At 47.2% G+C, this 23,920-nt stretch overlaps 1 protein-coding gene across 1 annotated transcript in view; it reads left to right on the top strand.

Annotated features, from left to right (window-relative positions):
- Positions 1-23,920, top strand: part of IBTK (inhibitor of Bruton tyrosine kinase) — a 118,224-nt gene that overhangs the window by 17,009 nt on the left and 77,295 nt on the right. Inside the window, exons 7-12 of the mRNA XM_044289176.1 lie at positions 15,282-15,399; positions 15,485-15,665; positions 15,761-15,884; positions 16,918-17,095; positions 19,442-19,595; positions 22,361-22,969. Coding sequence (XP_044145111.1) covers positions 15,282-15,399; positions 15,485-15,665; positions 15,761-15,884; positions 16,918-17,095; positions 19,442-19,595; positions 22,361-22,969 — 1,364 coding nt within the window. The remainder of the gene's footprint in view (positions 1-15,281; positions 15,400-15,484; positions 15,666-15,760; positions 15,885-16,917; positions 17,096-19,441; positions 19,596-22,360; positions 22,970-23,920) is intronic.

The raw sequence follows: 23,920 nt of genomic DNA, 5'->3' as shown, positions 1-23,920 counted from the left end.
TACCGTTTCTGCCGCCCCCACTGGTTCCCTGCCTCCCAGCGAATCTTCCAGGGCCCGGCATACTCAGAAACGTTCAAGGGTTGAGCGCACATCTTCTCCAGATGCTTCGCTCTCTCCGCCATGCGTACGAGCTCAGTCAAGTCTAGAGTTGTTGCGATACCAAATTTTTTATTCGGTTTCGATACCATGAAAAAGTATTGCGATACTCGATACCATTCGATACCACGTGAAAAAAATAAACAAAAAAAGCCACGTGCATTCCTCATTTTTTAAAATGGCGAATCGCGCAGTTTTTATTTAATTTTTTCTGTTCCGGCATTCACCACCTAGATTTTTTTTTTATATTTTAATAGTTGGGACTTTTCTGACGTGGCGATGTAATATGTTTATTATTTATATATTTTATATGTGAAATTGGGAAAAGGGGGTGATTTATACTTCATATTTTAGTGGTTTTTTTTTACACTTTTTATTTAATAACTATTTCCCCCCTTAGGGGCTAGAACCTGGGATCTTTCATCCCTTTTCCTATTCAGCCTGATAGATCTCTATCAGGGTGAATAGGACTTCACACTGTCCCTGCTGCTCTGTGCTTTGTGCACACAGCATCAGGGATGTTACCATGGCAACCAGGGCTTCTGTAGCGTCCTGGCTGCCATGGTAACAAATCGGAGCCCCAGGCTTACACAGCTGGGGCTCCGATCAGAAGCTGCCACTGCACCACCAATGAGGGGGAGGGGAGAGGTCCCTGTGGCCACTGCCACCAATGATTTTAATACTGGGGGGTTGAGAGGGGCCGGCGCACTGTGCCACCAATGATTTTAATGGGATGGGGGGGTTGAGGGGGGGGGGCACACTGCACCACCAATGATAATTACCCCTTTATACAGGAGGCTGGTACTGGCAGATCAGCAGTTAACCCCTCAGGTGCGGCACCTAAGGGGTTAACTGCCTCTGATCGCAGCTCCCTGTCAGCGGCAGGGTGCCGGCAATGCGATTCTGCTGCCGGCACCCGCCTCCTGTATGTGTTAAAGACTGACTACTGTATATGAGTCCAGACTTTCACTATTAGGCCACACAGAGCGGCGCCCAGCGATGTCTCAGCACTCACCATTAGTCCTGGGCGCCACTCCGTTCGCCCGCAGTGCTCCATTACTGTCTTCTCTCCTGCTCCACATGCTGCTGATTACTATCGGAGCGATGGGAGGAGACATCAGCTTCACTAGTGGGCGTTCCTTCTCCCTGCGCTGCGATTGGACAAAGCTACAGCCAGGAAGAAGGAACGCCCACTAGTGAAGCTGATGTCTCCTCCCATCGCTCCGATAGTAATCAGCAGCATGTGGAGCAGGAGAGGAGACAGTAATGGGGCACTGCGGGCGAACGGAGCGGCGCCCAGGACTAATGGTGAGTGCTGAGACATCGCTGGGCGCCGCTCTGTGTGGGAATAGTCCTATCATTGGTGGCGCAGTGCGCCCGCCCCTCCTCCGCCCCTCTCTTCTCATTGCCGCCCCTCCTCCCCCTCTCTTCTCATTGCCGCCCCCCCTCCCCCTCTCTTCTCATTGCCGCCCCTCTCTTCTCATTGCCGCCCCTCCTCCGCCCCTCTCTTCTCATTGCCGCCCCTCCCTTCTCATTGCCGCCCCTCCTCCGCCCCTCTCTTCTCATTGCCGCCCCTCTCTTCTCATTGGTGGCAGCGGCAGCAGCACAGGGGGAGGGAGGACAGCTTCCTTCTCCCCGTGCTGCTGAGAGAACATGAGCGCGCCGATAGCAGCGCGCTCATGTTCAGAGATACTAGACTGCGCAGAAGCGCAGCCCAGTATCGAAAAAACGGAAATCCCGGTATCCTATCGATACCGGGACAAAAGTATTGATTGGGTATCGAAATTTCGATACCCGCAACAACCCTAGTCAAGTCTATCCTCTCAAAGGGATACGCTTTCTGAGGGTGAACTGGCGGATTCGGAAGTGGACATGGATTCAGAGCTTCCGTCCAAATTGGCGTCCGCGGTGGGGCATCTTATCGCTAGCATCCGTGATACCTTTCAGATACACGATGACCCCCCCAGCTCCGAACAGGCCGGCGTGTCCTTTCTCCGCCCCAGACAGGCCACCAAGGTTTTTCCCATACACGCTGATTTTTCTTCTGTGGTATCCAAGGCTTGGACCCGGCCTAACGTCCGCTTTATTACACCCAAAAAGCTGGACATTTGCTAGCCCTTTCCAGCGGATTCTGTGACCACGTGGACATCCCCGCCTAAGGTTGATCCTCCCGTGGCTCGCCTGTCCAAAAGCACTACTATTCCGGTACAGGACGGATCTTCCCTCCAGTCTGAGGACCGTCGTACGGAATCCCTCTCCAAGGCCATATTTACTGCCTCTGGTTCGGCCCTTAGACCGGTCTTTGCCTCCGCCTGGGTTGGTAAAGCGGTCTCTGAATGGGGTTTGCAACTGGAACGGGAGTTAGGGTCGGACGTCCCTGTTCAGGACCTCCGTTCCTTAGCCCAACTAATTGTTCAGGCCGGAAAATTCGTCTGTGAGGCCTCCCTTGATGCGGGTGCCCTCATTGCCTGTTCCTCTGCCCTGGCAGTTTCTGTCAGGAGGGAACTCTGGCTGAAGGTTTGGGCGGCGGACGCCGCTTCCAAACGCTCTTTGGCCGGCCTACCATTTACGGGTTCCCGCCTGTTCGGGACCCGTCTGGACGAACTTATATCAGAGGCCACGGGTGGGAAGAGTACTCACCTCCCCCAGTCCAGGCCAAAGGGCGCCCCCCGTGGTCGCGCTGGTTCGTCCCGGTTTCGGTCCTTTCGCAAGACCCGCGGCCAGTTCTTCTTCCTCTGGCCCAGCCCAGGATAGACGCAAGAAGGCGTTTTTTCGGACGCAACCTACCTGGCGCAAGTCCCAGCCTGCACGGGCTCCCACAGGCCAGCAGCCCTCTGCCTGAAGGTGCGCCCCCACCCACCCGGGTGGGGGGCCGCCTTCTCCTGTTCAGGAACGTATGGCGGGCCCACATCTCAGACGCATGGGCGCTCGAGATTGTATCTTGCGGATACAAGATCGAGTTTGCGTCCATTCCGCCAGACCGTTTCTTCCGATCCCGTCCTCCGCGGGATCCCGTACGAGCGGCCGCCTTCTTCGCGGCCATTCGCTCTCTAATGGACAAGGGTGTCGTCGCCCCCGTGCCTCCGGAAAGGTTCAGGGGGTTCTACTCGAACCTCTTTGTGGTTCCCAAGAAGGAAGGCTCAGTGCGACCGATCTTGGACCTAAAATGCCTGAACCGTTTTCTCCGACTGCAGAGATTCCGGATGGAGTCTCTCAGGTCCGCAGTGGCCTCCCTGGAAAGAGGGGATTTCATGGTTTCGATCGACATTCAGGATGCATACCTCCACGTTCCGGTTGCTCCGTGTCATCACCGCTTCCTGCGCTTCGCGGTGGGGGACGATCACTTCCAATTCGTCGCCCTTCCCTTTGGTCTGGCGACGGCTCCTCGGGTGTTCACCAAGGTCCTGGCCCCTGTCTTGGCCCTTCTACGTTCAAGAAGTGTTTTTCTTCTCCCGTACTTGGACGACATCCTGGTCAAGGCACCCTCCTTTTCTCAGGCATCTGGCAGTGTGGAACTCACCCTGGAGACCCTGATGCGGTTCGGTTGGGTTATCAACCACCCCAAGTCTTCCCTTATCCCCTCCAGACGGCTGATCTTCCTGGGGATGCTCCTGGATACAGAGTTGGCGGAGGTCCGCCTCCCGTCGGACAAGCGTCTGGCTCTTCGCGGGTCGGTTCACAGTCTCCTCCGTCATCACCGCCCTTCCCTCAGAGCCAGCATGCGGTTGTTGGGAAAGATGGTTGCCTGTTTCGAAGCGGTGCCGTTCGCACAATTCCGATCCCGCACCTTTCAGAGGGCAATTCTGTCGGCCTGGGACAAATCACCGGGGAGTCTGGACAGGACCTTTCTTCTGCCTCCCCTGGCTCGGGCTTCCCTCAGCTGGTGGTTGCATATCCCTCTAAGGGGGAAGTCCTTCCTCCCACTGAACTGGCTGGTGATTACCACCGATGCCAGCTTACGGGGGTGGGGGGGGGTTTTCCCTCCCCGGTCCGTCCAGGGCGTTTGGTCTCTATCGGAGTCCAGACTTCCAATCAATATTCTGGAACTGAGGGCGATTCTTCTGTCCCTCAGACACTGGACCCATCTACTGAAGGGCCACCCTGTTCGGATCCAATCGGACAATGCCACGGCTGTGGCATACATAAACCATCAGGGAGGCACTCACAGCGCTGCAGCGATGCAAGAGGTGACCCTCATTCTCCTCTGGGCGGAGACGCACGTGCCGGCCTTATCCGCGATTTACATCCCGGGGGTGGACAACTGGGCGGCGGATTTCCTCAGCCGGTCCACCATCGACCCGGGAGAATGGTCCCTGCACCCAGAGGTGTTCGAAGCCCTTTGTCTTCGCTGGGGTCGCCCCGACGTGGACCTCATGGCTTCCAAATTCAACCACAAGGTCCCCCTATACCTGGCCAGGGCACGGGACCCGAAGGCTTACGGCGCCGACGCGCTCGTCCTTCCGTGGCGCGAATTCTCCCTTCTGTACGTCTTTCCTCCTTTTCCCCTCCTGCCACGGGTTCTTCGGAGGATCGCGTCAGAAGGCGTTCCCGCGATTTTAATTGCCCCGGATTGGCCCCGCCGGTCTTGGTACGCCGACCTAATGTTGCTGTTGGCAGACGCACCGTGGCCACTGCCCTCCAGGGAAGACCTTCTCTCTCAGGGACCGATCTTCCACGAGCATTTAGGCTCGCTGCGTTTGACGACGTGGCTATTGAGACCGCCGTCTTAACGCGACGGGGTTTCTCCGCGGACGTAATCCGCACCATGATCCGTGCTCGTAAGCCCGTATCCTCTAGGATCTACTATCGGGTTTGGAGGTCCTATCTGGGGTTCTGTGAGTCCCGGAGCATCCCTCCTCTCCGATTCTCCCTTCCCACACTCCTGTCCTTCCTCCAGTCGGGTCTGGACCTGGGGCTGGGCCTCAGTTCTCTGAAGGGACAGATTTCGGCGCTGTCTATTCTTCTCCAGCGTCCCCTGGCCCCTCTAGGGCCCATTAAGACCTTCTTACAAGGGGTGGCTCACTCTGTTCCGCCGTACCGCCCTCCAGTTCCTTCCTGGGACCTGAATGTGGTGCTCTCAGCGCTCCAATCCGCCCCCTTCGAGCCTTTACGGGAAGTCTCCCTTCGTCTTCTGTCCTGCAAGGTCATCTTTCTTGTGGCCATCACGTCTCTCCGACGGGTGTCGGAGTTAGCGGCTCTTTCTTGCTCCGACCCTTTCCTGGTCTTCCACCAGGATAAGGTTGTGCTTCGGCCTGTCCCGACCTTCCTGCCAAAGGTGGTTTCCGCCTTTCACATCAATGAGGACATCGTCCTTCCGTCGCTCTGTCCCTCTCCTTCCCACCCCAGAGAACGGGAACTGCACCGTCTGGATGTGGTCAGGGCGTTGAGGATTTACTTGGAGGTCACCGGATCCTTTCGGCGCACGGACTCCCTGTTTTTGGTTCCGGAGGGTTCGCGCAAGGGTTTAGCGGTCTCCAAGGTGGCTATTGCCCGTTTCATTAAACTGGCGGTGTCTGAGGCTTATCGAGCCAAGGGCAGAGCTCCGCCTTTCGGCATCACTGCTCATTCCACCAGAGCAGTCGGTGCTTCCTGGGCGCAGAGGCATCGGGCCTCGGCTGAACAGTTGTGCAAGGCAGCCACTTGGTCCTCTCTGCACACTTTCACAAAGTTCTTTAGAGTGCATACGCATGCATCAGCGGATTCTGCTTTGGGCCGCCTGGTTTTGCAGGCAGCGGTTTCCTGATGCTCTGGTGGTGTTCCGCCTTGGGTTTGTGGTCCCTCCCTTCTTGGACTGCTCTTGAACGTCCCAAGGTCTGTGTCCCCCAAGGAAAATGGGCGAGAAAAGGAGATTTTTGTATAACTTACCAGTTAAATCTCTTTCTCGCTCTTCCTTGGGGGACACAGCACCCACCCTTCTGTGTTTTGGTTACAGGGTTATGGTTTGGCGCCCCGTTGGGTTGCTGGCTGGTTGTTCCTGTTATTGGTTGTTTTCCTTTCACTACTTGGACACGCAACTGGTAGCCTCTATCTCCAGGCTGAGGGTATAGCTGATGGAGGAGGGGCTTAACAGTTTTACTTAGTGTCACGCCTCCTAGGGAGCTGAGCTATACCCAAGGTCTGTGTCCCCCAAGGAAGAGCGAGAAAGAGATTTAACTGGTAAGTTATACAAAAATCTCCTTTTTGAAGCATCTACTCTTATGGCTCTATGTTGTGCCATTCCTTTATTATTTCTACTATAAGCTATGAATTAATTGCTAGCAGTCTGCAGTAAGAAGACAGAGGGGTGGTAACAAGTTGGGGTGTGTACCTGCACAGTCTGACTCTATACAATCAGTGCTGCCACTGTAGGTACCCCCCCCCCCCCAAACTGGTTACCACCCCTCTGTACCCTTACTAAAAGCTAATAGAAATTCATTTATAACTTCTAGTAGAAATAATAAAGGAATGGCACAACATAGAGCCATAAGAATAGATGCTCCAGAATTGTTAGTACATGGGGAATGCATGAAGCTATTAAAACAGACATGTCGGGAGCGGTGAATGGTCCTCTTTAACAGCCGGGATTGGAGATAACTTTCATCCTGGTTGTTTAAACCTATAGATTCTGTAGTTAATTCAGGACCTGGCAGCTAAGTTGGTAGAGAAAAGGAGAGGGGCTGTTTTTTTTTTCACCTCCTCACTCTCCCCGAGACGTGATTGTGAGGTGACGAGGGGTTTCCATGCCTAAACAAAAAGCCTCCAGGTTTCTTATATACACATATATCTGTAAAGAATAAATCGAGGCAACTGGACGTACTGTAGATTTCTTGAAAACGTTACACTCGTTCTTCCAACGAGCTTTCTCAATTCTGAGTGATTGTACAAAAATTCTGGGAATAAATATGTAACAGAATCCACATCTGGTAATTATACCCAGCATTGGGTCAAAGGTGTTGATTCCATTATCCTAATTGGAGTCAGTAGGTGATAAAGACTTCCCAGAAAAAGGTGTCAAGACAGCATTGTATGTGGCAGACAATAGATGTCTAATCCCCCCACCTCTATTCAAGCTTGGCTTCTCCATTTTTACGTAGATGGCCTCCTTCACGCCTCTTGTTTATGTCCGTCTCACGGGTTAATATAGTTTGCATAATTTTTCTTTTGACCCGATAATTATTTTTTTATATTTATATAAAGCATTTGCTTTATATACCCGACAGTTTGTACCAATTGGCCTCCTTATCCAAAACACGTACTTGACTGTCTTCAAAGGTGTGACCTGTTCCTTTTAGATGTAAGTACACGGCTGAATCTTGACCAGAGGTTTTAGCTCTTCTATGCTGAGCCATACGCTGATGTAGTTGTTGTTTTGTTTCGCCGATATACAGTTCTGAGCATTCCTCATTGCACTGGACTGCGTACACAATGTTGTCCATCTTGTGTTTAGGCGTTGGGTCTTTAGGCGTAGGATTTTTAATAAACATCACATTCGTTTGCTTTAAACCCAGCAACACACTGAGGCAACAACTGGTTCACCCCAAAGACCCAACGCCTAAGCACAAGATGGACAACATTGTGTACGCAGTCCAGTGCAATGAGGAATGCTCAGAACTGTATATCGGCAAAACAACAACTACATCAGCGTATGGCTCAGCATAGAAGAGCTAAAACCTCTGGTCAAGATTCAGCCGTGTACTTACATCTAAAAGGAACAGGTCACACCTTTGAAGACAGTCAAGTACGTGTTTTGGATAAGGAGGCCGATTGGTACAAACGAGGTGTGAAGGAGGCCATCTACGTAAAAATGGAGAAGCCAAGCTTGAATAGAGATGAGGGGGGGGGGGGGTTAGACATCTATTGTCTGCCACATACAATGCTGTCTTGACACCCTTTTCTGGGAAGTCTTTATCACCTACTGACTCCAATTAGGATAATGAAATCAACCCCTTTGACCCAATGCTGGGTCTAATTACCAGATGTTTATTCAGTTACATATTTATTCCCAGAGAATTCATGTACAGTCACTCAGAATTGAGAAAGCTCGTTGGAAGAACGAGTGAAACGTTTCAAGAAATCTACAGTACGTCCAGTTGCCTTGATTTATTCTTTACAGATATACCATGACCTGGATAAATAAGAACCTTCACAGACATAGGTTCTGCCTAATAAATATGTGTACATAATAGTCCTCCAGTCAGATTTACTGTCACTGACATAATACACTGCACTAGACTCATATGGGCAACTGGAGGATCATTGGTTCAAATATGGACCAAACATTTTTTGGGGGAAAAAAAGAAATTTTTTTTTTTTTGCCTGTGAAGGCCTTTTTTTTGTAATTTTTTTTAAAAATTATTTTTAGAAAAGTGTTCATGACCTGTACAATAAAATTAACACCTTATTTATCCGCACAAAGAACTGACATCGTGCATATTTTATTTCAAAATCCACACGGCAGGTCAATTTCCGCACAAAACGAAAAAGCAAGGTGTACCTGAGATTTGTGAAAACTTTTTTTTAAAGTGCTTGTGTCACTTCATCAAGTGGCATTTATCATGTAGAGAATGTTAACACAAGGCACTTACTAATGTATTGTGATTGTCCATATTGCTTCCTTATTGGCTGGATTAATTTTTCCATCACATTATACACTTCTCGTTTCCATGGTTACTAACACCATTCAAACTGTCGTAGTGGTCGTGCTTGCACACTATACGAAAAAGCGCCTTCCTCTCTAGTGTCAGCAACTGTGGGAGTGCACATAGGCTGTTGCTTTTTCCTATAGTGTGGATGCATGGCCACCACTGATGGATTACGGGGTGGTCGTAAGTCTAGGGGTGGGCGATATGGCCTAAAATCTATATTGCAATATAATTTTAAAGCATATATGATATATATTGCGATGTATGTATACAAAAAATACAAATTACAAACCTCCCCTAGACCCAGTGCCATCAGCCCCAAGCCCCATGGCATTTGCCATCATTTGCCACATGTCCCCCAGAGCCATAGCCATCAGCCCCATGGCCATCCTTTGCAAATAGAATCCCCCCATCCCCCGGGAGCCTCCAGACCCCCAGGAGAATCGCTATACTTACCTTTCCCCAGTCGTCTCCATGACACCACATGCTGAGATTGACTCCCTCCTGATTGGACAGGAAAAACACAGAGAGGTTAAAACCCCCACCCCCTCCTCACATCACCAGTGTTTTTCCTGTCCCATCAGGATAAGGAAGCAGGAGAGGTGCACGGAGCTCGTTGGGCTCACCTGGAGTATCGTCTCATCCACAGGCCGAGGTCGGATCTGCAGTGCAGCTCTCCCTCCTCTGTTCGGTCAGGCCTGGGCTCGGGCACACACGTAGTGCCCCTGCGAAGATTCCCTCTGCGGCGGTCCAGGAGGGCTTGATGCAGAGGGAAGGAGGACGCGGCGGATCGGCGCTGAGATGCGTCCCTTCCGGCTGGCAGGCAAGTGACGTCAGACGCTAGGGGGCGGAGCAAGAACGCGCTGACGTCATCCACATGCGCCACAGGTCCTGAAGCGAGGGAACACCATAAAAACGCACAGGACCTGGGTAATGGCGCCCTGCTTAAGCGTGGCTCATACTAGGAGCATCTTTGGCGGTCGGGAGTCAAGATGAGCACCCCCCTCGCGTCGGGCTCTGGAACCGAGCCTGCATCAAACCCTGGGACAGTGAGTAACATGCTCTCAGGCATATGATTTGTATGGTGGGTTCAGTTTGCTCATCCTTTCCTCCCTTAACATTTTCAGGGAGAAAAGGATTCCACTTCGGCAGCCAAAAAAACCAAAAAATGTGGTATTTGCGGCAAGAGATTACCTAACACAGGATCCAAAGCCCTGTGTAAAGAATGTACAGCCAGTGTCATCAAGGCTGAGTCTTCTGGTTTAATTAAAGACATTAGAAAAGTGGTAAAAGAGGAGGTCCAGCTAGCCTTAGCTGCCAGAGAACCCACTCCCCCCAAAGTTGCTCCCACTCAGGATTCCCGTAGTGTTAAATCACTCATCCTGGATTCCGACTCTGAGGGACTGGCGGTCTCAGACTCCGAATCGGTGCAAAAGCACCCAGGATCTTCAGACGAAGAGAGCGAATATAAGCGCTTCCTGTTCAATCCTGAAGATATTGAGGAACTTATCAGGGCCACCATTCAGATGGAGATGCCTAAAGCCCCTAAGTCTACCCAACAAGAAATATTTGGGGGTCTAGGGGAAAGAAAGAAGGCGGTTTTTCCGGTCCCTGATGGTGTACAAAAACTAATTCGATCAGAATGGGAAAAACCGGATAAAGGATCCTTTATCCCAAGGGGAATTAAGAGACGCTACCCCTTTAGCCAAGAGGATTGTACAGATTGGGAAACTATTCCAAAAGTGGACGCGCCTGTGGCCAAGGTAGCAAAACATACGGCCCTGCCGTTTGAGGACTCAGCACAGTTGAAAGATCCTCTAGACAGGAAAACGGAGAGTCTCTTGCGAAAGACCTGGGAGACTACGGCGGCCCTTCTCAAACCAGGCGTCGCCTCTACGTGTGTGGCCAGAACACTGAACCTCTGGCTAGACCAGCTAGAGATACATCTGGTTAACAAAACGCCACGAGATCAAATTCTAGAGAGCTTGCCTCTACTAAAGATGGCAACCTCGTTCCTAGCAGACGCAGCATCCGAATCAGTGAAACTATCTGCCCGTACAGCTGTTCTCTCAAATACTGCGAGAAGGGCATTATGGCTCAAAGCGTGGTCAGGAGACATCACATCTAAAAATAAATTAATCGCACTCCCCTTCCACGGTCAGTACGTCTTCGGTGAAGATTTGGACAAAATCCTAGACAACGCAACAAATAAAAAAAGGGGGTTTCCCGAGGAAAGATACAAACAAAAGAGACAGCCCTTTCGTGACCGATTTTTTCAACCCGAAAATAAAAAAGATAAAGGGAAGACTGGGAGGTGGAGTTATGCGAAGGGAGGCAGAGGGAGAAGTTTCCTCTTCAACCCAAACCGGGCAGAGGCCTCCTCATCCAATAGCAAACAATGATGCTATACCTGTGGGGGGAAGACTCAGCTCCTTTCTAAAATCTTGGGAGCACGTAACAAACAGCAGGTGGATCTTAAGTATTATACAGGAGGGTTATCAGATAGATCTTCTTTCTCTCCCCCCACAGAAATATGTAGTCACTACCCTTCCCCCATCTCAAACTGTGACCTTAAAAAAAGATATAAAAAACCTATTAACCTTGGACGCCATAGAGCCAGTTCCAAAAAATCAGACAGGGCTGGGATTTTATTCCCGCCTCTTCATTATAAAAAAAACCAAACGGGAAATCCAGGGTAATTATAAATCTGAAACATCTAAACAAATATGTAAGATATCAAAGATTCAAAATGGAGACCCTGAAGTCAGCAGTGAAGCTCTTGAAGAAGGACGCGGTGATGGCCACAATAGATTTAAGCGACGCTTATTATCATGTTCCAATTCACAGGTCATCAAGGGAGTTTCTAAGGTTCGCAGTAAAATTGGAGGGAAACATTCAACATTTCCAGTTCAGGTGTCTCCCCTTCGGGATCTCTTCTGCCCCGAGGGTTTTTACCAAAATAATGGCGGAAGCCTTGACAACCTTGAGAGAAAAGGCAGTTTGTGTGATCCCCTATCTGGACGACCTACTGGTAGTGGCAGACAACATAGAGACCATGAAAAACCATCTCGGGTTAGTCCTGGGGCATCTACAGAACCTAGGTTGGATCATCAATTGGGAAAAATCGGATTTAATCCCATCCAAACGGAAAGATTTTCTGGGCATAACCTTAGACACAGTCTCCCAAAGATCTTTTCTGCCACCTCAAAAGATAATAAAGCTTCAGTCAGCCTTGAGGAAGTTCAAGAAGGAGAAATTCTGTTCGATAAGACAGGCCATGAAGGTATTAGGGAGTCTGTCTGCTTGCATTCCGGCAGTAGCCTGGGCACAGTTCCATCTAAGACCACTCCAGAAATTCATCTTAGACAAATGGAACAGATCACAATTAACCCTAGAGAGGAGAATATTCTTAGATACAAAGACCAAAAAATCGCTAACTTGGTGGCTCAGCAGATCCAACCTAGAAAACTGGATTTTCTGGGCACAAGATCTCCCTCTAGTCATCACAACAGATGCCAGTCTCCACGGTTGGGGAGCGATCGTCCAGGGGAACTCCTACCAGGGAACATGGGGGAGTTACGTAAGTCAGCAATCCTCAAATTTCAAGGAGCTGAAGGCAGTGTGGGAAGCACTGAAACATACGAGTCAGCTGGCAGAAGGACGTCACGTCCTAGTCTACTCGGACAACGCTACAGCCGTGGCCTTCATCCAACACCAGGGAGGCACAAGGCATCACCTGTTACAGAACCTGGCGAACAAAATCTTTTCCTGGGCAGAAAGCAACATTCAATCTCTTTCAGCGGTTCATCTAAAGGGAGTATTAAACATTCAGGCCGATTACCTAAGCCGGCACAGACTAGACCCTGGGAATGGATGTTAGCCCCAGAAGTCTTTCACTTAATCACAAAGAAATGGGGCAGGCCGACGATAGACCTGTTTGCATCCAGGAGAAATCATCAGCTAAACCAGTTCTTCTCCCTCAACCCCAGGGATCATCCGGGGGCAGTAGACGCCTTCAATCAGAGCTGGACAACAAACCTAGTCTACGCATTCCCCCCATTTCCGCTTATTCCCAAAGTATTACAGAAGTTCCTGAAGGAGAGTTGTACACTAATACTGATAACCCCCTTCTGGCCCAAAAGAAGTTGGTTCTCCCTCTTGAAAGCCCTCAGCGTGGAAGCTCCTTTCCTTCTACCTCGGAGGCCGGACCTTCTAAGTCAGGGGCCCATCACTCACCCAGACCTGGAAATACTAAAATTATCAGCCTGGATTCTGAAGAATCCAACTTATTAAACTTTGGTTTATCAAAAAAAGTAGTGAACACCTTACTCCTTAGCAGGAAGCAGACTACCAACGATAAGTACCAAAAAATATGGAAGAAATTTGCGGATTGGTCTGGAACCTCCTTCAACCAGTTCAGAGCCAACATCTCACTAATCCTGGATTTTCTTCAAGAAGGGCTAGATTTAGGGCTATCCCCTAATACCCTTAGGGTCCAGGTATCGGCCTTAGGGGCACTATATAATACCAAGCTAACAGAACATCCCTGGATATCCAGATTCCTTAAAGCAGCAGATAGGATCAGACCTACGATTAAAAACATGGTGCCACCATGGAACCTTAATACGGTACTAGGGGGTCTAACCTCCAATCCATTTGAACCTCTGGACTCTATTCACATCAGATGGCTTACAATTAAAACTATATTTTTGGTGGCAATAACCTCAGCCAGAAGGGTCTGTGAGCTGCAGGCCTTGTCCATCCAAGAACCATTCCTTACAATATTTGAGGACAGATTAATTTTCAAATTAGATCCAACTTTCCTCCCCAAGGTAGTCTCGACCTTTCATAGGTCTCAGGACATTGTTCTCCCTTCATTCTGTAACGATCCGAAAAACGATCAGGAATCTACTTACCACACATTAGACGTCCGGAGAGCGGTATTAAAGTACCTGGAAGCTACCAGTCTTTGGAGAATAGACAAAAATCTGTTTGTCCAATTTTCAGGTCCCAACAAGGGGAGGAAAGCGGCGAAAAGTTCCATCTCTAGATGGATTAAGATGGCCATCTCGGAAGCATACAAAGCTCAGGGAAAAGATGTCCCCGCTTCACTAAAGGCACATTCTACGAGAGGCATGGCCGCCTCCTGGGCGGAAAAAGCTTCAGCCTCCTTACAACAGATTTGCAGGGCAGCAACCTGGAAGAGAGCTCATACTTTCACTAAGCACTACAGGCTAGACTTAGCCGCTAATGATGACCTAAGATTCGGACGTAAGGTCCTGTCGGCAGTCGTCCCCCCCTAATGATATCTTTGATATTATCTCAGCATGTGGTGTCATGGAGACGACTGGGGAAATGAGTATTACACTCACCGGTAATCCGGTTTCCTGGAAGTCTCCATGACACCACATACATCCCACCCTTTGTTCTGCTATTAGCTATTATCCTTTCATCCTGGGGTTCTTCGTTAAAATACACTGGTGATGTGAGGAGGGGGTGGGGGTTTTAACCTCTGTGTTTTTCCTGTCCAATCAGGAGGGAGTCAATCTCAGCATGTGGTGTCATGGAGACTTCCAGGAAACCGGATTACCGGTGAGTGTAATACTCATTTCCTGCAGGTAGTCTGCAGGTATCACGTCTTCTTCCCAGCATGCATTGGGCGGGACCTGATGTCAGCGGGCTGACACTGTGTGCACTCCAGGCCCTGGCCACTCCAGTACAGCGCGCTGCGGAGTCGGGAGCCGGAGCCACGGAGCGGTGAGAAGCTTCTTCAATTTACTATCGCTCAGTGATCATATCGCATATATCGCCCACCCCTAGTCGTAACCATGGAAACGAGCAGTGTATAATGTGATGGAAAAATGAATCCAGCCAGCAAAGGAAGCAATATGGACAATCACAATACATTAGTAAGTGGCTTGTGTCAACTTCCCTCTACCTAATGCTATTTGCTGAAGTGAGACAACCCATTTAAGGCTGCCTGCACACAAGTTTGGGTAAACCCGTATAAGATCTGCACAGATTTCCGTGCTGTTTTATGTGCATATTTGCACTGTTGGCACAAAAATCCTCGATTTTAACAGAGGTTTTCGGTGCGCAGTTGATGCAGTTTTCACTTCATTGGAAAAGGGTGAAATCTGCAGCTAAAACCGCTAATGCAATTGACATGCTGAGCATTTGGAAAACCACAATGCAGGTCAATTTTTGCGCAGAAAAAAAAATCTGCAATGTGTACAAGATTTTGTATAATCTCATACACTCTGCTGGAACTGTACTATGCTGTGGGTTTTCCACATGGGAATCTGTGTGGGGAAAAAACGCATGTATACAGGTCACCCCACAACACCTTTTCTTGGCTATGTCAATGGAAAAATAAAGCAAGATTTTTGAAATGCAAATATGGAAAAAAAAAACTAAAAGTGAAGTGAGAAATGGGCCTTATTCACTCTTTGAGTTGTGCATTGTAAAACCAACATCATAAAGCATTATCTGGCTGATGTTGAATATGATAATTTAGTCACTTCTAGGTCAATGGATCATTTACCATTTTTCTCTCTTGAACAGGTTCAGGCCAAAACTTTGAAAGGCAAGTCTGTGATAGGGGTTGCTGCTGGAAGGTTTCACACAGTACTGTGGACTAAAGATGGTGTTTATACCATGGGACTTAATGGTGGTCAATTAGGTACGTATTGTAGTGGGTGCATTTCTCTATAGCCACTTTCATGAAATCCTTAAGACATTGTGATTGTTGTTTCTCCTTCAATTAGGGTATTTGCTAGATCCTAATGGAGAAAAGTATGTCACTTGTCCTCGCCAAGTGTCTGCTCTGCATCATAAAGACATCAGTATATCTCTTGTGTCTGCCAGTGATGGAGCGACTGTTTGTGCCACTGAACGTGGCGATATTTACCTCCTGACTGAGTACCAGTGCAAGAAACTTGCATCAAAGTAAGATGAATATATTCTTACGTTCTCAGAACATTACCATTGTTTCCATGTTGTGAAGAAATTAATAAAAAAAAAAATTTTTTTTTCTAACTCAGGCAACTGAACTTAAGGAAGATCCTTGTGTCTGGTGGATTTCTAGATTGCAAGGCAGATCTACAAAATCTTAAAGAAAATGGAGGCCAGCCTGTTCGATTCCTTTCGTTGGATCAAGCTGGAAGGGTATGTTTGCCTTGATACATGTCATAGATATTTATAATAATACATTTTAATGGGTTTGTACAGGTAAAGTCTCCCGTCCAATCTGACACTGGGAGTAAAGAGAAACCACTGCACTCAGGGTGGGACAGGTACTCCTGCTCTGGTTCTGTTAATGTCAATAGGACCTGTGCATAATATTTGCTGGCAGTAGAACAGACCTGTTTCAGAAAGTTGCAGAAATTATTTTGCTAGCCCAGTAAATATAAACGTTAGGGCTTTAAACCACCGTGTGGACTAAATCGCAGAAATGTGTATGATCATTAACTTTTTCATGCATTATCACATACGTGTATATAATGTGTGAGAGCTTGTATGGAGCAAGCTGCTGCGGAATAATACAGCAGGCAGTAACAGGGAATGGCGATCGCACCAAACCACATCATTTAACCTCTCAGATGGCGCTTTAAAAAAAATAAAAAAAATCACACTGTCTGTGAGGTAAGACAGAGGGATGCGGCTTCATACGATCATAGCCCCCACAGTGAAATCGGAGGGCTCTGATTGGTTACCATGACAGCCTAGGCCCTGCTGGAGGTTCCCAGGGCAGTCATAGTAATCTGCCTGCTGAGCTATGCACGCGGCACAGCTCAGCAGGGAGTGCATCAGAATGCTGTTCACTACAGGCAATGCAGGGAGGCAGGGGAACTTCTCTACTGTATATACCAGGGATGCTCAACCTGCGGCCCTCCAGCTGGTATAAAACTACAACTCCCACAATGCCCTCCTGTAGGATGATAGCTGTAGGCTGCCAGAGAGTGATGGGAGTTTTGCAACTACTGGAGGGCTGCAGGTTGAGCATGCCTGCTATATACCATGTGGAGTACCCCTGAAATGGACGGAGTGACTGGTCGGAAAATCGCACTGCTGCTCCATTCATTTCTGTGACATCGCCAGAGATAGCCAAGCGCTGTACTGAATTTACTTTCGTAGGTCTTTGTGGTTATACGTAAACTTAATGCCGCACTAACTATATTACAAATTGGTGTATTCAAAGGTTTTTTGCTGGAAATCGACCAACAGTTCTATGAAACCATGCCGCTGGGTGTATGGACGCCAAGTGTTTGTGTCGGATTTTGCCTTAAATAAGAATGAAATGCTTTTTATTACTCCTGATGGTGAAGGATTTAGTGGAAGGTGGATGCCTGAAAAGAAAATCTCTGCAGATAAAAAGGGTATTCTCTTTCATATCAATGTGATTTTTTTCACTATTTGATCTATATACCAGTTTTTTTCACTATCTAATCTATATACCAGTTGGATATTCTGATCATGATAAGCAGAATGGCAATTAATGTGAAATTTTCAGTTTTCCTGCAGGTCTGTCACCCTACTACTGATTACTGAGAGCATGTTGATATTTCCAATAGGAATCCCTTATGCTTATACCCTTGGGTCTTGTAAAATCCTCCCTCCCTTCCTCGGCTGCTTCATCAGTATATTTCTTGTCAAGAATTGGAAGGGACCCATTAGGCTAAAGTATTTAGAGAGTTCTTTTGACCTTAAATATAGATAGGTCATCAATATCAGACTCTGTGGAAAAAAATGGCCTTTCAGGGGTTAAAAAAAAAAATACCTTGTCCACTTGTACTTGCCAGGGCACTCACTTCTCACAGGTTGCAGAAGGACCTGACACTCCCAGTGTGGTGACATCATCATGCTGGGAGCACCAGGTCCTTCAGTCTTCAGTGAAGAGTGAGTTTTTCCGCGTGTGCAAGTGAATGAGATGAGAATTTTTATTTTATTTTTTTTTAAGCCCAAAAAGATGCTACACCTTTCTACTACTGGGGGCAACTCTGGCAACATTACTGATGGTGTCTTTTTATTCATGTTGTGTTTTTTTTTTTTTTTTTCTTTTTTTTACTTTCATGTGAATGTAGCCTAAGGGTTTGACATATGAATTACTAATCTGGAGTCCGTGGCAGGTGTTCTCTACCTGTATTATTGTACTTGATGGGGCTTGATGACCGCTTTCCTTTAAAGAGGTTATCCCCAGTATAGATTGTCATTATCATATCAGTGGGGGTCCAAGTCCTGGCATGCTCACTTATCAGCTGTTTCAGGGAGCTGTTGTGCTCACCGGGTCTTTGGTGAGTGACGTAGGCTCCCGGCAGCTTTCTGTTAGTGTTAGGTACCCATCTGCAGAAGCCACCTTGATGTCGGTAGATGGGGCCCGACACACGTTTGATCAAAAATGTGTGCAAAGAGCTTCCATTTTTTTTTATGTATAGTAGGTATAATACCACTTTAATCCAGAATAATCCTTAGTTCGCTGCCATACGTTTTTGTTTGCTGTTTGCGTGCTAGTTTTATGGATGTGCACCTGTTACTATGGATGTGCTAATCTAAATTTTCTTGCGGCAGCTTTCCAAGGACAGCGCCATACATCATATATCCGCTGTGCTTAGTATTGCAGCGCAGCCCCATTGACTTGAATGGGACTGAGCTGCAACTAGGCCATGTGACCGATGTACAGTGGTGTCATTGGCCTAGGAAGGGGCTGCAGCGCTCAATGCCTCTTCTAGCAGCTGATCGGCGGGGGTCTCAGGTGTCACACCCCCTCAAATGTGATACTGATGATTTGAATAAGTCATAAATATATTTTCCCGGATAACCCCTTTAAAGGGAACCTGTCACCAGGATTTTGCGCATAGAGCTGGGGACATGGGCTGCTAGATGGCCACTAGCACATCTGCAATACCCAGTCCCCATAGCTCTCTGCGCTTGTATTGTGTTAAAAAAACTGTTTTGATCCATATGCAAATTACCTGATATGAGTCCTGTATCCGGAGATGAGTCAAGCGGAAAGGAGCCCAGAACCGCCCCGCGTCCTCCGAATCTCCTCCTTGCTGGCTGACGTCACAGAGCAGGAGCGCCGAAATCTCGCGATGCACGAGCTAGCACATGCGTAGTTCGTTCCCTGTGCTGATGCTAGTACAGGGAATGAACATGATGCCGACACTGCGCATGCGCTAGCTTGCGCATCGCGAGATTTGCGGCGATCCAGCTCTGTGACGTCAGCCAGCAAGGAGGAGATTCGGAGGACGCGGGGCGGTGCTGGGCTCCTTTCCATTTGACTCATCTCCGGATACAGGACTCATATCCGGTCATTTGCATATGGATCAAAACTGTTTTTTAACACAATAAAAGCGCAGAGAGCTATGGGGACTGGGTATTGCAGATGTGCTAGTGGCGAACTAGCAGCCCATGTCCCCAGCTCTATGCGCAAAATCCTGGTGACAGGTTCCCTTTAAGTCTTGGAAAGCCTCGTAAAGGGTATCCACTGCATGCCTCTCTTGACCTCTGCTCCATGCAAACACTTTCTCACCATGAAGGAGAAATAGGGCACTTTAGTGCTTGTGGTGGGGGTCTTGGTCCTCTTACACCAGTCATCCTGTGTATAGGGGATCCATTTTCTGATGCCCACTTGAGCTGTGATGGTGGCTACTGGTTGTGTATGTTTCCCCTTCTAATGCACTTCCAATGATTTGATGGTGAATACTTTCTTGCTCTCTCCTCAGAACACTCAGTGCCTGATTCTTTGCACTCTGATACCCATGGTATGTATGAAAGGATTTGTCTGCAGAAGCTATCTTTCGTCCACAGGGCAGTCAGTGTCGCAACAGATTCCAACGGATGTAACTTTGCAGTATTGCAGTCAGACCCCAAAACCAGGTAACTTTTTGTCAAAGGCTTGATGTGAATTTTGTCTGATTTGAATGAAATCCAACTCCCATCCAAAATATGTCAACTTGCTACCATTGTAACTTCAAGGAAAGTGTGTAGGTAAACTGACAAAGTCCCTTCTCCACAGGAATCCTGTTGGAATTATTTTGCTGCCAGAATCTAACTACTCTGTGCAGATTTTGTTTGTGTTTTTTTTTGTTTTTTTTCCTCTCGGCTTTTTATATATTTTTTCATTAGACATCTCATGAAACTATAATTTTTTACACTGTGCCGTATTCTAGAATGTAATAGTATCTTTCTGTTATATAGATGCGGAGTTCAGTCTTTTTGTTGTAAATCCCTTTTGTGTAGAGTGAATACCAATATGTCAATAAGGCCACATGGCAGATTCATGGTTAGTATATTGCGGCAGTATTTATAAGCCAAAACCAGAAGTGGTACCTACAGAGAAAGTGTAATGGGAAGATTTGTGCCTCTTCTGTGTTTTTGGACCTGCATCTGATCGTGGCTTACAAATACTGGTGCAAAATATTGAGCTTAAAGGGGTATTCCCATCTTCAGTTTTAATACTTACCTTCGTCCAAACTACACCAAATGAACAAAGGGACACGCATATAAAATAATCACAAATTTTATTACATAATAGACATTACAAAAGACATAAAGAAAAGAATGATAGCAGCAAGGCAGGCTAGCGCTGCGACAAGCGGCTCATTTGCCGGATAGGCAGTACGCCCGATCCCAATAAAGGGGAAACTCCCCAAAAAAATAAGTGCCGCACAAAGCAGGCAATATTTGGACAACCCCCAATAAGATGTAAATAAATCCTACTCGGGTATACAAGGACTACACTAATATGAGTAAATATGAGGGCCAGATTCAAAGCACCTCAGAAGAGAAGTCCTTAAACAGTGTTAAAGACAACAATGATAGTACAAACTAAAACATATTACCTAAAGTTTAGTAGGACCACAAAAAAGGATCGGACCCTGGACCGGCAAAGAGCGCACCCGGACGTGCGTTTCGCTCCGCTTTTTTTTATATTTGGATCGGGCGTACTGCCTATCCGGCATATGAGCTGCTTGTCGCAGCGCTAGCCTGCCTTGCTACTGCTATCATTATTTTCTTTGTCTTTTGTAATGTCAATTATGTAATAAAATTTTTGATTATTTTATATGTCGTCCCTTTGTTTATTTGGTGTTATAACTTTTTGTCACACATCTGATTCATCTTGTTGATGATTAAGTAGGTTGTGTTACCTTCGTCCAGCGTGACGTCCACTTCTTGAATTCGGCTGGGCTTGAGTGACGTCTTTGCCAGGCCGCCCTTGCGCAGAAGACTGAAGTTTTTCTCATGGCCGGGCCGCGCAATGTCCTGAACGCGCACGCCGCGCATGCGCCATGGTGACTTATTCCTGGCCTGTATAGTACAGAGCCGGCGTGCACGTTTCGCGGCTCTGTACTATACTGGCCAGGAAGAAGTCGTCATGGCGCATGCGCGGCGACGTGCACGTTTAGGACATTGCCCGGGCGGGAGAGAATCTTCAGTCTTCTGCGCAAGCGCGGCCCGGCGGGATTCGACAGGAGAGGTGGCCGTAACCAGGGGAGACGAAAGACAATGTCAGGTAAGAGGGAACTTTTCTCAAAAAGGGTGGGAATTGGGTAATAAAATGTATTTAGAAAAATGATCACTGCCAAATCAGATTTAACAGTGATCATTAAGATGGGAATACCCCTTTAATGCTGCCATAAGAAAGTGGCCTAAAAGGTGTAAGACTCTTTCACACCTTGCATGTGAAAAAACTATTTTTTTCGGCACATTTTAGGGTACTTTCACACTTGCGGCAGAGTGATCCGGCTCTGTTTCTATTTTATTTTATTTTTTTGCATTTTTAAAGGTCTGCGCATGCGCAGACCGGAAGGACGAATCCGGCATTGGGGTATTTTTAATGCCGAATCCGGCACTAATACATTTCAATGTAATACAATGTTCCGGTATTTTGACGGAGATAAAAAGGCAGCATGCTGCGGTATTATCTCCGTCCTGACGTCCTGAAAAGTAAAAAAAAGACTGAACTGAAGACATCCTGATGCATCCTGAATGGATTTCTCTCCATTCAGAATGCATGGGGATAAAAACTGATCAGTTGTTTTCCTGTATTGAGCCCCTAGGACGGAACTCTGTGCCGGAAAAGAAAAACGCAAGTGTGAAAGTACCCTAAGACTTAGCCTCATTGTGATTCTTATTTAGCTGTCTGATGTGTGGACGCTATGACTGCGTGTGATTTCATGCATGTGCTCTCGTATGTAACAGCACACGTGTCCAGTGCAAGTCGAAATAAATATTTACCACTGTTCAACAGTTGGACCCAGCTCTGTGTGTGGGTTGAAATGTTGTTGTGTGATGAATACATATTTATTTTGCTTTGCTCTGGACATGTATGGTGTCTACAAGATTGAAAGTATGCATAAGGACCAGAGAGGGTCTTATCTGGTTACGCATGACTTCAAAACCAGTCCAAAGCCCATGCGTTTGTCCTGCTCCACCTCTTATACTACCCAGATTTCATCCACGTGGTTAGAATTGCTTCATACAATACACGGGTGCATGGGAACTAAGAATGGTGGGATTTGTCCTCTGCATGGTCGGGATGAATAACCCATCATGGCAGCGTCACAATGGGGATAAATACTGGAAAGTTCCTTTAATCATAACTCTGTGTCATATATTTATTTTTATTTTTTGCCTGATAGCCTTTTTGAAATCCCAGTTGTGTCTGCATCCATTTTTGACGAAGATTTTGGGAAAATACTGAAGGAAGTAGATGAGATGGACTCCATCCATGATGTGACGTTTTTACTAGGTTCCCAGGCGTTCCCAGCACATAGGTGCATTCTGGCCATGAACTGTGACTTCTTCAGAAAGCTGTTTTTATCTGCCGGCAGCAACCAAGCTGTCCTCCCAGATATTTACCAAAATGGGGAAGATTCGTCAGGATGTGACCTGTTTGTCATTGAAAAAGTATCTCCTGTTCTGTTCGCCTACATCTTGCAATTTGTCTACACCGACACGTGTGATATGTTAGTCCATGGTCATAAGCCAAGATGCATTCAAAAAGAAAAATTTGATGAAAATCAAGACGCCATCATTTCACATTTTCAGAAGATAAGTTTTCATGAAGATGTTAAAGGTAAATCTGCCTATGAGGTCTATAGGAACAACCAGATCTGTGCAGACAATGAAAAGAAAAAGGGCAAGATAAAGCCGTCCAAGAAAAGTAAATGTGTGAGCGAAGAAAATAGCCCTGTAAAAATGCTTCAAAATCTGGCCAAGAAATTTGGTCTGAGTTGTCTGAGTTCAAGGTATGTTAAGTTCTATTTTGCCATTTCTAAATACAAGCAGCAATTTATCAAAATGGGTGTAAAGGAAAACTAACTTGGTTGGTGCAATCAGATTCCACCTTTCATTTTCCAAAGGAGCTTTGAAAAACAAAAGGTGGAATCTGGTTGCTATGGGCAACTAACCCAGTTTTTCTTTGCATCAGTTTTGATAAATGTCTTTCACAGTGTACAAAATTTGTGTGACTACCATTATCATTAGAACCTTGGGCCTCATTCAGATGACAATCAGTGGCCTAAGGCAGGTTTCACACTTGTGTTTACGTCTCCGGCAGGCTGTTCCAGCAGAGGAGTAGCCTGCCAAAGACATCTGCATCCTGCACTGCCGGATGCTACCTGACGCCCGCTGGCCCTATTCACTACTATGGAGACCGGCGGAGATCCTGCCGCAACCTGGCAAACATGCTGAGAAGCGGACAGATGACAAATGCTGCACACAGCGGTATTTGTCCAGCCCCTTCTAAGCGTATTTGCTGGGTTGTTGTCCCCGTTTTAGTGAATGGGGACAAATAGCCATGCGGTTTCTTTCGGCAATGCCGGAATGCAAACAGATCAGGCAGGCTGTTGCCTGCCGGATCTCTTTTAGCGCAAGTGTATTCCTAACACTACTAATCCCAACACAAGAGTTGCTTAAATTTAGTGTCTGCCTAAAAGCCATAAGGTTTCCCCCCATGATTTAAATATTCCATTAAAGGGGTTCTCCAGGAATTAAGAAAATAAAAATACTTAAATATTACTTTATTATAAATATATTTCCAAATACCTTTCATTAGTTATATTGGCTTATTTTATCATTAGGAAAAATAATGTCCACCATCCTATTAGTACACAAAACCTGTCCTAATCACACAGGAGGACAAGTTACTTCACAACACTGAGCTAAAGAGCTGCCTCATCCTCCTCTCTGCTCTACTT

This window comes from Bufo gargarizans, chromosome 4 (genome assembly GCF_014858855.1).
Source record: "Bufo gargarizans isolate SCDJY-AF-19 chromosome 4, ASM1485885v1, whole genome shotgun sequence".
In the NCBI taxonomy this organism is placed as follows: Eukaryota; Metazoa; Chordata; class Amphibia; order Anura; family Bufonidae; genus Bufo; species Bufo gargarizans.
This window is presented reverse-complemented; position numbering and strand designations above follow the sequence as displayed.